Source organism: Poecilia reticulata, chromosome 13 (assembly GCF_904066995.2).
Source record: "Poecilia reticulata chromosome 13, P_reticulata-male-v2, whole genome shotgun sequence".
In the NCBI taxonomy this organism is placed as follows: domain Eukaryota; kingdom Metazoa; phylum Chordata; class Actinopteri; order Cyprinodontiformes; family Poeciliidae; genus Poecilia; species Poecilia reticulata.
Window position 1 is genome coordinate 16,192,253 of NC_088842.1, and position 16,218 is coordinate 16,208,470.

The window sequence follows — 16,218 nt, forward strand, 5'->3', positions numbered from 1 at the left end:
GACCTGGTTAAGTTTCTTCCATAAGTTGAGAACAGGTGAAAGTCCGTTTGACCACAGCTCCCGATCAAATTTGGAGCCTGTTGCCACTGAGCGGCTGAGCACACGCAACTGTGAAATTACCTACAAAAAACATAAAAAAGTCAAACAAATATGCAAGCAGGGATATTTTCATTCATGTATCTCTAATTAGTGTGTTGCACATAAAACTGAATTACATGCAACGTTTTGAAACCTTTCTCTAGATTTTACATAAAGACCTGATTAAAGGACAGTTCCTATTGGAAATGGAGGCCTAGCCATAAGTAAACTGGGCATTGGTGACTATCTATCCTAGGAACAAAGTGTTTTTGTTCCTATTAAGCTGTAGTGTACCAGGATAGCTTATTAGCTGTCATTTTTTTTCAACAGAAAGTATATGTCATAATCTGGCACTTTTCATCAATTAAGTAGATGAAAACGGACATTAATTTACCTGGCAGCTAAAGTACTGAGAATAATTATCAACCAGCGACAGTAAACTAAAGGAAAACTAAAGGAAAACTAATTTTTCATTTACAGCCACTCTGACCTGAGCTAGGTCAGTCCCACAAGAATTTGACTTTAATTTTTTAACAGCAGGCTCTAAAATTGCCGCATGTGCGCGTGGGTGTGCGAGGTTAGTTGCATAGCACACAGACAGTGACATTGGTCCTTTGGGGAATAGAGAGAGCATATTAGGGGAAAAGAGAGAATTAAAAAGAGAGTGCATGAAAGTGTTGGTGACAGATGACAGCAGGAGGGGAGACAGTAACATATGTGGAGGACAGGTGAAGAAAGAAATTCAGGAACACACACATACACACAAGCAAATCTATGCAAGTACCTTGTAAGTGCTACATGAATTGAACTTGGTTGTTGGTTTGAGTGATCACCAGACAAAGACCGAAGATAATTACAAATAAACAATGACGCACGAGAACTAAATTAGTCTATTCTTTGTAGGGATGCAAACATTCAATTTATGATTAATTGTTGATTAGATTAAAATTAGTTCCATTTCTATTTACTAGGAACTCTTTCAGTGTCGTAGTGTGGCAACCATCCAGAAGAGGGCGAAGCTAGTTTTCCTTAAGCGGAGTTGATGCAGAGGTAAAGATGGCGGAGGCGTCCCAGAACAGGAAAGAAAAACCGTCCACTTTATGTGGATCTGCTTTGAAATATAAACATTCAACAACTTCCTTATGTTTCAACTTATTAGCGCTCAATCAGTTGTGTGGAGAGCAGCATTAAATTCTCAATTAGAAATTATTGATTTACTATGAAGGCGAGGATGTGATGACACAAAAGTGAAGGGCAAAACACAGAAAAAAATCCAACTTGATGAAGAAAGACATCAATAGAATAAGCACAGTAGATTTTCAGGGCTGTCATGAGTTAAAGGACTGCATGGAGCAAAGTTATAACATTCCTGCGACAGCAACCATGGCCACCTTTTCAGAGGGATGCTGAATTGAAAGCATGACTAACAGCACAAAGTGTCGCTCTCACTACAGATTGTAGACTGCCCTGAGATCACATCACACTTTTTGTCCTTTTCTTTGACACATGATAACAAGTAAAGTCTGTGGTTCTTCTTACTGTATGTAACGCTTCTCTGTTCATGGGAGAATAGATGTTTCAAATATTTATTATTTTTATCTTTGATTTTTCTATTCAGCATCCTAAGGGATTCCTGTTTTGTTATGTCTTATTAATATGTCTAAGTTCAATAATATATGAAAAAAAAAACAATTTCCTGTTTATTCAGTCAGTATGTGGTACAGCTGACACACACACACACGTACGCGCGCACACACACACACGCACGCACGTACGCACGCACACACACACACACACACACACACACACACAAAATAAAATAAAAAAGAAATCAATGTTTCCTGTTATGGGAAGATGGTTGACCCTCTTGCTACAAGAGAAAACTCAGTTTTCTTTTTTTTTTTTTTTTTGGAAAATGGCCGCTTATGAAGTAATAAGCAGCCATAGATCAACAAGATCAATCAACTTTAGTTTAGCTCATTAAATTGATAACTTGCATTAGTAAATCCTTTTCTGTCCTGTCAGACCTTGTTAATTTGTTGTTCATATTTCCCTGAAAAGATTTATGAGAATGTTTTGTGTTTAAAAACAGTAAACAGAACCATTCACTAAGGAATAAGGTAATATAATAAGTCTATACTAAATCTTTTGATCTTCAAAACAAAGTTCTTCATTTATGAACCAGATAACTCTATGCCTGAACATTGTAGTGAAAAATGCAATGATTCAGATTTTTAGCAAGTCAATAGAAAGCAGAAAATAAACACGCTAGTAGTGTTAGTCTAGAACTTAAGGACAATGTATGAATGGAAACATTGCCAGCTTGGTCAACACATGCATTGTTTTCTATCAATGCAGTTGTATCTGCCAATCAAACTCATATACTAAATGTATATAAGGAAGCCAATATTGCATTATATTAGCTTTATTACAGTTAACAAAGGAGGAGTAAAGAAGTAAAGGAGGAGTGGTTAGACCTCCATGTTGAGAGTAAACTGGAGAAACTCTGGTGGGACAAAATATCTGTTGGTGAAAAAAAAAAACTGGACAAGAGATTGTAGTGAGTGAACCAGTGTAACACTGATGAAATGTGGTGTTATTTTACTGCACTTTGAAGCTGCCAAGATTTCAAGCATGTACTTGGCATTGATTTTATTAACTTTAATTATCTACTTGGGACAAAGTCTAAATATAAACCTTAGATCAGTATCAGGTAACAAAAAAAAAAGAAGAAAAAAACTGATTGGGACATCCTTGATACATCAGAGTGAAAAATAGTTGGGATAATTTTATATCTGCCTGCACTGCTTGTAATTTTTTCAGGGTTAGACATATGAATGACAGTGAGTTTACCCTGATCAAGGAGGCATACTACTCGGTTCATCAGAGACTTGCTACACACCTTCCGGTTTCCATTTTTGTGGAGAAGAGTTCATGATGCAAGAGAATATATTTGCCCCGAGGACACCTCAAAGGTATGCAAAAACAACTCAGAGATCAAAGTTGACCATGAAAAGTTGACTTTTACATACTTTCCTTTTTGGGCCCTAGACCTCAGCCCCACTGAAACCTTAGAGGCAAGAAAGCCAAGCACTTCTGACATCAAAAGAAGCTTATTGAAACACTGTCACGTAATGCTGTAATAGAAAATCAATTTTCAGGAAAAGCCTCCATACTTGTGGTTAGATTTTAGATCCCTGCGTATGAAGATCCATCGACTTTATTTTTATTGACAACTGTAAAGATCTACACCATTATGTCTGTCTTCAGGAAAGGTTTGGTGCTGATTGGGATGTGTGAGCGAATGAGTGAACCTGGGAGCTGATGATTCTCTGTGAGGATCGCTCTATGTTGGCAGGGAGACCAAAGAACGCAGGTCTGTCATCCTCTGGGAGATTCTCCACCACACTGCGGTAATCCTGAGAGGACACACAGACACATCATCTCACACACATAGCCATAGTACCGAAAGAGAAAGAAACTTAACTTAAGCTAAATATTGTAGATTGCTTGTCAATTTGTTTTAATTATTTTATAATAAAACATTACAGTTGCATTTTAAGTAATACGTTTGATAAATAAAATTACTTAATAGTTTGTGATTTGGCTTAGAAAAGCTAACAGTATAGCTAGCTGATATAGCAATATTCTGCATTACTTTTTAAGAAAAAATAACACACTGTCCATAAAAAATATCAATAATTTTCTAAAATATAAATAAAAAAAATAAATGTCAAAACTTGGGAGTAGCTAAAAGTGTATATTCTTTATTTATTACATCTGTTTACCTCAGTTAATGTCACCTAAGGAAGCAGTAGACTAATCAGAGTTCCTTTGGCTGTTTTTATCATTATTTCTCTCTTTATTTATTTATTTATTTATTTTTTGAAATCTTATTAAAAGGTTTTTAACAAAATATTCCATAGTGTTAACAACAAATTTTGATTGGCTGCAGACTAATACATAAATTATGTGCGCATGGATTTCTGAAATTTTTTGGAAAAAGAATAAATCAGAAGTGATTCCTGCAGAGGGCAGAGAGGAAAAGCCATGTTTTATTATTTTTATAGTAGCCATAATCCTTTCATATATAGCATGATTATAAATCTGAGCTGTAGTCATCAGAGGGGAAAAAGTCAAGCAGATTAGTTTAAAAAGCTTAAGAGTCTATATTGGAACATGCCAAATGGTGCTTGTACTTCAAAATATCTACAGCAACCATCTGATCACTTTAAACCTCAGTGACTGCTGTCAGATATTGTTGCCTCGCAAGATGCAATTGACCCAAACAGATAAAGAGGCATTAGAATATGGGAACTGCGCTTCTATAAGGAAGCTTTATTAAAAACTTTGCACGTTTGCAAAATCTTGCAGTGGGAATTAATGCTTTATTCCATTATCACAGTACAGTTGTTGGTGAAAGGAAATGCTTTGCTAAACAGTATCTTTAACCTAAAATGTATCTAACACAAGATAACAATATTAAACAACTATCAAAGGGTTCCATTGTTAATTCAGAACTATCATTCGGTTTACATTTTGCTTTGTTTTTCTTTTGCTCGCTTGGGAAGCAGTTTTAAAACTGAACTGCCCCCGTCACAAAACTCATACCATGCTGCATTAATTGTATTCAGTCACACGCTCCAAGCACTGAACTACCCATTACTGCAGTGTTGAATTTGTTTGTACCATCTGTGTCATCTTAGCAACTTACCATGATGGAGCAGGAGTTTGGGAGGCTGATTTGGGATGGAAAAATGCGTCCCACCCCTTTACTCCTCCTTTGTCCAGCAGAGTGGGTGGATGAAAGGAGCCTTGCAGAGAAGAACTGCTCGAGGTAAGAGCGCAAGATGCAGAGATCGGAGGGGTTGTCTATTCGTCCGCCGTAGATGGCGCTCTCCAACAGGCCGTGGACAAACTCCCATTGGAAAATTTTACCACCTTTGACATAAAGAATATAAACAGAAAAAATGTAAGCTATAAAAATGTGGAGTGAGTTCACTCAAATGGAAAACAACCCTGTCTGGGTTGCATTGTTCCCAAACAATTTGTTCAAAAGAACATTTTGTGGGAATAAAGTGAACAGGGCCACTTCATTTGTTGGAACGGCGCACACTGTGATTTGCTCATTGATTGTATTACACAGTGAATGAGGGCTGTAAGATTTAGGAAGGTGTTCAAATGGCTAAAATCACACTAAGAAAAGCCAAGAGTACTGCTTGGTTGTAGTTCAGCTAAAAAAAAAAGGTCTTAAAGGTCAGATGACCTCCAATTTTAAAACAGATATCCATTAAATCTGTTTCAGATAAAAGCCCAATGACCCGAGTTCATAAAGTGAAACTGCAAGATTCACTTTTTAACCCATTGAGGACACATCCCATTGTAAAGAGGATTATTCAGTTCAGTTTTGGTTCAAGCATCTGTTAAAAAGATGAAGTTCAAATCTATCACCCGAGTAGACTGAGCTCAGTAGTGAATTATAAAAAACAAGATGAAAACATCATGTATTTGAACGCTGCACTTTACCACTAAGAACATAAATTATATGACCATATGTCTGCCTGTGAAGTCACATCCAATGAGGACACATACGGCTCAAGGAAATATAGTATGTATATTTCCAACCTTGCAGCTATTTGTTGGAGACATTTTCTGGTTTCTGAGACAGCCTGACTTAGGTTGCATGCACATTGTCTGACTGTGAAGAGTGCCTTATTCCTGTGGTTTATTAAGCCAGTGTTTTATTCCTGAATTTAAAGAAGTATATAAAATAAAGCTTCTCACATTTTAACATAAATTATTAAGATATGTCAGTAAGTGTGGTGCTGATGTTTTAAAAACAATTATTTTATTAATGTGGTATTCTATTCCACACTAAATACATTTTTTTTTTCTTTTTAGGATATCCTATTTTTATTTTTATATTTTACCAGGAGTGCCAATAATTATTGATTGCAATACATCTTGTTAGACTGTTTAGCTTCAATACACAGGACAAACAAGGAGCAGTTCTGGTGAAGCACAGGGAATAATCTCTTAACGATAATACAATTTGTAAAATGAAAGATGTTGCTTTCCACAGCACAATGCTATATCTAAGGAAGAAGCGGCTCAGTGGGAAGAATACTATTATTTCTCAATACCAAGTTTCCTACATAACTGAGAATAAGTGTATGAATGTCTGTTTCTGATTACAAATCTGTAAATATGGCATTGGTGTAAAAACACTTTGAATTAAAGTGTGGCTAAAAAAAATCCTTTATAAATTCTGTCCATTTACCATAAATAGTGCCACAAAGGCACGTTGATTCATATTTGCTGTTGAAGTGTGATATTTTCAACGAATACTCATTTGTGAGGAGTCTTCACATTTTCCACTTATTAATTTTCTGCAGATGCTAAGAATTACGTACAGCTGTCCAGTGTGCAAAGCTCCTACCTTCAAAGAGCCTGTCGATGATCTCAAAGCCAGCACGGAGGTCAGAGAGGGAAAACTCATAGAACTTTGTCCATCCCTGAAAACAAAACAAATTTCATATTACAAGAACTTAAAGCTGAAAAGTTAAAAGATAATTTGTTTTTTGCTTTATTCGCAACTGGATTCTCATTAATATAGTGCTATTATGTTTCACTGCCTTTAATTTGTGAGACAATTATTTAGAAATATTGAGAGATTTGCTTCAGAATGACCCGTCAAAAGTACCATCCCATCCTTAATCGTCATTTTAAAAAACAAACCCTCAACACAAAGTTGCAAAAAGCAGCTAAAGTTAAATATGTGTTAAATATGACAACATCTGGAAACACTTTTTACTTGGATCCAAACATCCATTAGCTGAGTTTGTGATAGACGTTCTATCACGTCTATCACATTTGAGTATAATTTATCCCTGAAATCCATCTTGTTTTACTAACAAGACAAAGAAGTGTCGTAGAAAAGAACAACTTCTTCTCATCTGTGAGCTTCTAGATCCCATGCACATCGTTTATTTTGGTATTTTGAACTTTGATTGAGCCAGTAGTCCATGTTTTAGTATTGGACTGCGACTACTTTTTGCAACAAACTTCAGCTGACATGAGAACAGGAACATACTACACTCTGTTCTGAAGCATCTGAAGCAAGAGTTTAAGGGTTGAACAATCAAAGACCAATCCCAGCCAACTCAGATCATCACGTATAAGAACATGCCAAGACAAAAAAGCAATTACTTGGTGCTGATTATTTCAGAAAATCAACAGAGATGTTAAAATGTAATGGAGTGTGAGGGCTGTCTCAGGTTGACTTTATGTGTTTAATGCACTTCACTGCGATCCAGTCAGCAAATGGATCGCTGACTGGATCCATCCGTCAACTTGTTGACGGAACAAGTAGTTCTGTCAACAAGTAGACGGGGTGAAAGTAGGGAGTACTAGGGGGTGAAAGTACCCCCTACTTTCACCCCTACTTTACAGGGGTGAAACCGGCAGGGTACTGCGTACCCCTAAAAGATTTAGAGGGGGTACGCAGTACCTGCAAGAGAGGGGAGCGGCTGTAAAAAATCAAGGTTCACTGTGCAGCCGTGAGTTCACCCATTAATCAGCCGTGACTGATTCGTTTTTCAAGAACAATCTAAAACAGATTTAATCAGTTAATAAATAACTTTTTTCCCATTTCATATTGTTTCTGAACTGTTTGCGCTGTGCAAGAGCAGGGCTGCAACAAGTCGATCGCGGAAGGTTTTGAGTCGATCTCGGCATTAGGTGACAAACTGAATGCTGCCAGGACGCTGAGATCCGCACGTCCTCCTCTGACTCCTTATCAAAACGTTCGTAACTTCATTAAAGAACAACAACAAAAAAAATCAACAAAACATGTTCAAATTAATGATCCAACAACAATAATACACTCAGTGATTATTGTTTCAACAAGGTGTTGCACAATTCTGTGCATTTTGGTTCCATTATCAAAATAGCAGAGCAGGAGTTTAAAATTAACCAATCAACTACAGCTGTGTTCATGAGAGGCTTATTAATGACAGCAAAATAAATATTAAGCCTGCAAACCTAATATCGTAACGAACAGAATATTATGTTTTTATGTTAGGAAGAGAAATGGAAGCTGCAGGATCTTCAGAACAAACAGGTCATGATTCTGGGCTACTGTTTATCCCTCTATCTGGACACAAGATCAATATAACCAGTTTAAAAGCTAAAATGAATGGTTATATGCCAGACATGGAAAACTGGGATGCACTCCATGCCATAATGTTCAGAGTTTAGGTCTCATGGCATCGTGTCAACATTGCAGCCAGTGGACTGAGGGAAACACAGCTCCATTTTGTAGCAATCCAAGAGCTATCCAGCTTTTATATATATATATATATATATATATATATATATATATAATCTATGTGAAGGGAGAGTGTTGGAGGTTCTGGGCTGGTGCTTCTTAAATGACTGTACTTTCCATTTTTTTGTCACAATATGTCATTATTGTTGATACTTGCTCAACTACCATCACTTGCCATCAAATGACTGCATTTTTAAAGCATGTACCTTCTGAAAATCCCTTGACAGTGTCTGACATTATGGAGGTTAGGGAACCAACATTTCCATTGTCTGACAACTCGGGGAGCAAAAGCATTAATTCAGTTGTATTGATCCATTAGTCTACCCGCAGCATGAACGAGAAGTATCAGGTCAAGAGGCTGCTCTAAATTCTTAAAGTGGGCGCAGTTTTAAATTGTGTGGTGTGCAGTCTGGCCAGCAGACAGCCTTTCTATAAAGGCTTATACATTCATGCACAAGGCCATACACAGATAAAACATTCCCCGAAGCCTGAGGCCCAGCACAACGTTAAATACGATTACAGAAGTCAGTGAGGAAAACAAAACTGACCTCTGGGGAAACAGTTTTTTCTTTAACTATTTATCGTAAGTGCTTGTGGATAATATGCGTAAATGAACTAGTTATACATTCAGACAGGTGTTTGCATATAAAGATGTGCGCAATGATTATGAACACTATAGTTATGCATCTAGTTAAAACTGAAACCGGACAGGGAGGCTTCCAAGAATTGAAAGAAAGAACCATTTTCTTACAAAAAAAATACCCTTTAGTACTGGATTAAATTTTGCCCAGTAAAAGAATATGTTATATAAAAAAACTAGAACTGTCAGCCACAATTTTAAACAAGTTTTTGGACATAAAAACAGATGTCAACAGCATCAGCATCACTGTGATGCCAAGAAAGTTATTTCTTTCTGCAAAGAAATAACTTTGTAGAAAGAAAATTATGGTTTTGGCATAAAGAGGGATATTGCAAAGAGATGTCACAATGTCAAAATTCTTCTGCTAAAAAATTTAGCAAATGGGTAAATATTGCTATTTAGGATTTGGCATGCTGATAGACTTCTACCGAAGAAGTCTTAATTCTTAAATGAAATCTAAATGTGGGATTAGTAAGATATTTGCAAAGGGTGTGGACACTTATGCAACCAGGTTAATAAATCTATTTCATTTTTATTTTGTAATTCACCCTTAGATTTATTTTTCAGATGGAATGCACATACTAAAAACCACAATAAAACAAAACAAACAAAAAAAGAATTTTAAATGATTCATTGCAGTCTCAATTTGTTATGTCAGAAAAACCTGGCATTTTAATAAAAGAGTAAATATATTTTCTTTCCAATACATACTGCTGGGTTTGTGTGTTTTACCTGGGGGATGTAGTTCCGTCTCTCTTGACAGACAGCATGGAACCAAGCCAGACAGAACAGAGACTGGGCTCTGGCCAGATTGCCTCCTACACATAAAAAAAAATCATCAGCATCTCACAGCCACAACAAATGCAATGCCCAGTCATATGTACCCTGGTTTTAACAATCATGTTGTTATATCGTTGCAGAGTGTATTGTGCAACAAAAGGCCAGGCACTGTTCTGCGGTAACATAACAACAAAACATAAGAAGGGACACAAAGAGTATGGCTTTGACTAGCTGGATAACTGTTTAGTACTGTTTAGTCTTTGCATTGTAATATCTGAGAAGTGAAGTAAAGAGAGTGAAGGACGGGAGACAACCTTTACTGATCTGCTCAGGAGTCCAGGACTCATATGTTCTCAGCAGATTCTTTTTCAACCCCGGTGGAGCCTGCAGATGGCAAAAAAGCAATTAAGTAACGTAGTTGCCGACAGAAAGGAAGATTTTCTTTACCTCATAATAAATGAAAATCAGAGTTTCTATACAAATCAAATATTGGGGTTAGGATATGATATGACACAAGATAATTGATTTTTTTTTTTTTCTGATTTGGTAAATGTAAGGGAAAGTCAAAACATAACACAGAGGAAGACACATCCTCTGAACAAGGTCACTAAATAAGATACCGCAAGGGGTTAAAAACGTTTCTACTGTCAACAGATACCCCGCTGTTATAGCAATTTGTTGCCAACCATCAATTTTATTGAGATGAGAAAATAATACAGACATCAAGTAAAGAAATAAGCATGGCAAGGTTGTCACTGTTGGATGCCTCATAGTATTTACCACAGGGAGACCTGGAGTGCAGAAACATTTTTTGTGCCGTTTAAAACTAGGAGTTTTTGTTATTTGGCAGTTTATGTTAACCGGTAATTAGAATGGGCTCTTTAAATATTTGAGATATGTCCAATTTATAACAAAAATAAGGAGTACACAATGGCATTTGTTCGTGTATTACCAGCCTTGTTGAGAATTTGGTAGCCCCATCTGGAGGATTTGATAATACACACAAACACTAATGCATCTACTAAATTTGCTAAGATTTGCTGGATATGTGTTGTTAACCCAGTAGGTTAAGTCAGCCTCATTGGGTTGACTTCACTTCTTGAAAAGCAACCTAATACCAGAAAGCCTGTAAATTCTGCCATGTCAATTAGCAGAATTTACAGTATTGATTTTAAGATTTAAATGATAAGACTGACAGCTGCCTTGCAGCCAAGAAACAACGTGTCTAATACTTTGGTTGGCAGTGAGAAGAACTCAAAAATCTGTGCAAATATGTACAATGTCTGTAAGCTTGGCCATGAAATACTATGAGCTTGCCTGAGGAAAAAGAAAGTGGTCTGACTTATAAAGAGAAAGCAGACAGACAGAGGCTGTTGGTGCAGCATGCTTGGCTGCTTAAGCAGCTAACCCCATGAGCATGGCTCCCATCAACAACACACTGAGCACTAAAGCATGCATCACATACAAGCTGTGCAATTCTGCATATCCCTACAAGGTATAAACAGCAGAAGAGAGACATGTGAATGCTGTTCACATTTCAATCTGGAGGATGAGTGGAGACATATTAGCATAGATACATAGAAACTGACAACAAAAAAATTGCTTGGATACATGATTCTGTGTGTGTTGCACAGAATCGTGTATCATTTAGCCTTACAATGTTATATGTTACCAACCTCATAAGTGATCTTAAGGCTGGACTGCAGTAAAATTGGGGGAAATCTTGGGTGGACTTCTGCTGTCAGCCAAAGACGGAAGTTTGCTTTAGGATGCAGGACATTTAGTTCCTGTGAAGGAAAATAAGAGGAGAAATTAGATAAATTAAACACACCAAGAGCTCAGAGCAGAACTAGACTACTACTAGGCTATGTATGCTCAATTTACATCCTTACTGTGGCAGGCTGGACCAGCAGCGAATTACTCTCACTAAATAACTGAAGGTATATTGGTGTCCAATTAACATGTCTTTCGTGCATCTAGAAGTGGCTTAAAACTCTGTTCCCAGCGACTTTTTGTTGTGGGTGTTGCATGACTATGGAGTGGTAGGGATGCGCCTACTAAATAAACTTTGTTAAGAGCAGCAACACCTAAACTAATTCTTGGAAATAAGACACACGCGCCACAAGCTTGATTAATAGCTAGGGAATTAAAAACAAAATCAGTTTTAAGTTATCATTAAAGAACTACATATTAATTTTCTCCTTTTAGATTTAGACGAAAGAAAAACCCTTTGGTATTTTATGAGTAGCATGAGACAGTATATTTCATACATATTCATATGTATGGCAGTACCATTAGTCTTTTTGTGATATTTATTTTAAGGCAGAATGCTCTTTTGGATATTGTTTTCATGTCAGAATTATTAAGAATGATAGTCTTAAGGAACCACACATGGTTCTGGTTTGCAGAGCCTTTAGCAATTCAGTCCTTACATAACCAAAGCAAGAGCTGTACCTTTATCCTTGACATAAAGTAAAACTTGTTTTCAGCGTGGGCTTGACTTTGTCAGGGATGTTCCTTGTTTATGATTCTGTTTGTGCTGTTCATGGACAGGATGTAATGGTGTGAATGTGGAGACGAGCGAGTCTGCTTTGGGGACCTCAGGGCCTCATTTCCGCCTAATGCAGACAATGTGGTTCTGTTGGCATCTTTGGGCCATCAATTTCTGCTTGTTCTGTATGTGTAAAAATTAATAGAGGGATTGGGGCTTTGTCTGCAATAATGCAGGTCGTGAACACAGTTGAGCCACAGTTGAGTCAAGTTCTTTGCCAATAGGCAAAGAACTTGACTTCCACATCCATCTATGTTTCCACCCCCATCTATGATCATATTGATCATGAATGGAAGAGCAACTCCAGATAGTTAGAATGGGCTTCCTAAAGGTGAGTCCAAGGAGGTGGACAGAGAATTCGGGGACCACCAGAATGAGCTGAAGTGTCACTGGGGACAGTGATTTCTGGACCTGTTACCTAACCGACCAGCGTCACAAAAGAAGAAGTCAAAGAATTAATAGATGGATGGATGAATGGACTACAGAGCACAGCTGATTTTACATTGTAAATCTGTCAATTAGTTGCTTTGCATAAAATCTGGTTATTTTATGCAAATAACCAGCTCCAAGACCAAACATGGAGCTAAATAAATAGACAGGCAAACAAACAAACAAACAAACAAACAAACAAACAAACAAACAAACAAACAAACAAACAAATAAATAAATAAATAAATAAATAAATAAATAAATAAATAAATAAATAAATAAATGTGATAACCATATTTTACTGTGTAATTGTATATAATGAGAAAAATAGCACTAAGTTTTTTTCACGGGAACACAGCAAAGTAGAAGCTAATCATAATGAATTTTAATAACTGTTCATTTCTGCCATTCATTTGTTCTCTCCACTGATTCTAATCTCTTTAAAGCCTTGAACTGTGACTAATTCTCCACAATTACAAAACATTCACCTACTTCTATACATAATTTCTATCATGCTTTCCTCTCTTTTCTATTGTTTTCACAGTCTTCATTGTTGTCCTTGAGTTTTCTGCATTGTTTTTTTCTTCAAACTTCACTTTCAGCCATCCCTCCACATACCCCACCTCCCTCAGTGTTACTCAAAGGCGGTTAAAAATAGCCTCCTGGCAGCTCAGGGTCTTGTGTCATCAGATTGGGTACTCGAACACAAGGGCACACACAATGAACTGTAATCAATGTGTTTCTGCATCATTTGGCGCCTAATTCATTCTTGTGGAAGCACACGTGATCACAGATAATCAAAGAACACGAGAAGTGACAGCCCTCAAAGGAAACTCTTCATACCCTTGTTGTACTTGCATACGCGCGTGTGTGTGTGTGTGTTTTTTTTGTGTGATTTGTTTTTAATCACAATTCCACTTGAAGAAACAATGGCTGCAGCATAAAATACAAGAGGACAAAGAAAAAAAAGAAGATGTATGAAGGGCAAATAGAGTTGGAAGTAAAAGTCAATCTCTTCTAGTATCTGGACATGAAAACGTGTCATTGTTAGAATTTATTCATGCAGTTCAGAGACTGAAAGCCAAATCATTTAGCCAAAAATAGATAAGGATATATTTCAAGCCAACAGGCTTTGCAACTGCACTCTACCGATAAGAATTATTACATGTAGAAAGTCCTGATAATACCGTGACACCATATTTAGAACAGTGATAACAAACAAATCACAACATATTAAATGGTGATTGTCAACAGCAACAAACGCAAATCACCCATAACGTCACTGTAATTTGTAAAACACAAACATTTACAAACAGACTGTTGGAAAGATCAGGCTGTTCTAACACAAACAACTTCATCTACATGATCTAGTCAAGGGCCAAATGCTGGCTGGTGGAATCCAGGTACAGATTGATTAAACACAAAGAGAGAAAGTGGGGTTATAGGTTTGACCTGGCATTGTGGGTCAGGTTTTCAACCCAAAACAAGCTTAAAGTGACTTAAGTTCAAGATTAAGCCCACAAAGTGGGCTGAAATGAAAATAAACCCTAGATTTGATAAGTTAAAAGAGTTTTAAATATACAGAAGACGTCTATTAAATCCTTCAATTTTCAATACATGCCTTCTTTTTGCAGGTTTATCAGGGGTGATACATTTCTCTAGTAATTAGTGGGCAGAGGATGGGATACACTGTGTGCACAATCACCAGTCTATCAAAGGGCAACTATGAAATATGCAGGTCAAAAGAACATGTACAAAAACAGGAACAACAATGGGAAGTGGTGATTTATACATGCTGGAATTTTGATTTCCCTGCGAAACATGATTTCACACTATACTTCTCAGACCTTAAATAAAAAATAGAAATGAAAATGGTGACAAGATCAAATGAAGGACTAAAATCAAGAGGCAGGCCCTCTTCTAATATTCTCCGACATCAAATCAATAACAATCATATTTACTCTAGCGGCCCTTTGAGAAAGTGAAATGGTCAACACTGATCTAAACAGCTCTCATCTAATTCTGTGGAAAAGGTTCACTGAAGTCTGACGAAGGTGCTGTGCATTTCAAAACTCCAGTCTGTCTTCTCTGATGTAATAAAGTGGGTTACAGTTTTTAACCCAAATGTTTGGTTAACTCTATTCAATTTCAGGCCAAACCACATTAACCCAGTATTTGGAATCCCAAAACAATTCAGTAGTTTTAGAGGTGTAGATAGAGAGAATAAGGATGTAAAAAAAAGGGAATGATTATGAGCAAATGGGAATGAGATGACATCTGTACTGTCAACTTAAATTATGAACACATACCATCTTGCCTCTTTTTGCTCTCTTTAACAAGCCAACTGCTAAAGAGAACGAGGTGAGCTCAACAAAGACAGATGGTGAAAAGATGAAAGATCATGAAGAAGCTCAAATCAGACATACAGTAAGACTGACCAGATGGACATAGAAACTGAAATACAGAGATGCTCAAACATAATATTCCCATTGCAGATTTCCCCCTACAAACAGCATCTCACTATTCCTTAACTTCATCTCTCCACTGCTTTGTTCCTTCTTTCCTGCACCTATTACCACTATTCCTAGGGTTGTGTAGCTTTTTCATTTTAAGCTGATTCCTCAATGTGCAAAAAAGTCAAGCCAAGGAACACATGAGTAGTTAAATTCATGCAATTGAAGAAATAAAATTGGCAATAAAAGTTGAAGAGTAACAAATGTAGAAGTGGAAGGAACTGGATGCAAAGGACAAACAAGGAGACAGAGTGGTGAGAATGGTGAGATGGATGAATGAATGTAATAAGCCGTGTTTTAAGCCACCGCATGAGAGCAGCCCGAACAGAAGGGGATCTCTGGTCCACACGCCCACATAGGTGAGACCACACATATATGCAATCATACAGAGACACACACACACGCACGCACGCACGCATGCACACACACACGCACACACACATGCACAGAGACCAATTATGACCAACAGTTGCCTCCCAGTGAGAAATGACCTACTACTTTAATACAACACTAAAACAGAGCCCTAGGAAAACCCAGATAACACAAACAAAATTTAAGAAATTGCAGGGAATAGATAAATTCACCCACGATTCGATATTCCCCAAAAAATAGACTCTAATCAATGTCATAAAAAAAACCGCACACCTACATGTATATCTTCGAAGGCAGGAAACACACTCACACACACGCACGCACACGCACACATGCGCGCGCACACACACAAGCACCTCCAAAGCCACTAATATGTCCTGACAGGTGGAATGCAAAATATGCATGAGAAAGCAAAGGACAGAAGGTAATTTTAGATATGATAATTTGGCCAGGCAGCAGAAAGCACATACGAGGATGTGCGTTGGGGTGAGTTTGTGTGTGTGTGTGTGTGTGTGTGTGTGGCAGT

The 16,218-nt window shown here is 37.2% G+C and overlaps 1 protein-coding gene across 6 annotated transcripts in view; it reads right to left on the reverse strand.

The window, feature by feature from the left end:
- Positions 1-16,218, reverse strand: part of dync2h1 (dynein cytoplasmic 2 heavy chain 1) — a 104,790-nt gene that overhangs the window by 16,036 nt on the left and 72,536 nt on the right. For all 6 annotated transcript variants that reach the window (XM_081614294.1, XM_081614292.1, XM_081614295.1 and 3 more), the window contains exons 83-89: positions 11,504-11,614; positions 10,142-10,211; positions 9,780-9,865; positions 6,518-6,593; positions 4,793-5,019; positions 3,393-3,497; positions 4-120 (exon numbers count right to left, since the gene is read on the reverse strand). In XM_081614294.1, the coding sequence (XP_081470420.1) occupies positions 4-120; positions 3,393-3,497; positions 4,793-5,019; positions 6,518-6,593; positions 9,780-9,865; positions 10,142-10,211; positions 11,504-11,614 (792 nt within the window). The remainder of the gene's footprint in view (positions 1-3; positions 121-3,392; positions 3,498-4,792; positions 5,020-6,517; positions 6,594-9,779; positions 9,866-10,141; positions 10,212-11,503; positions 11,615-16,218) is intronic.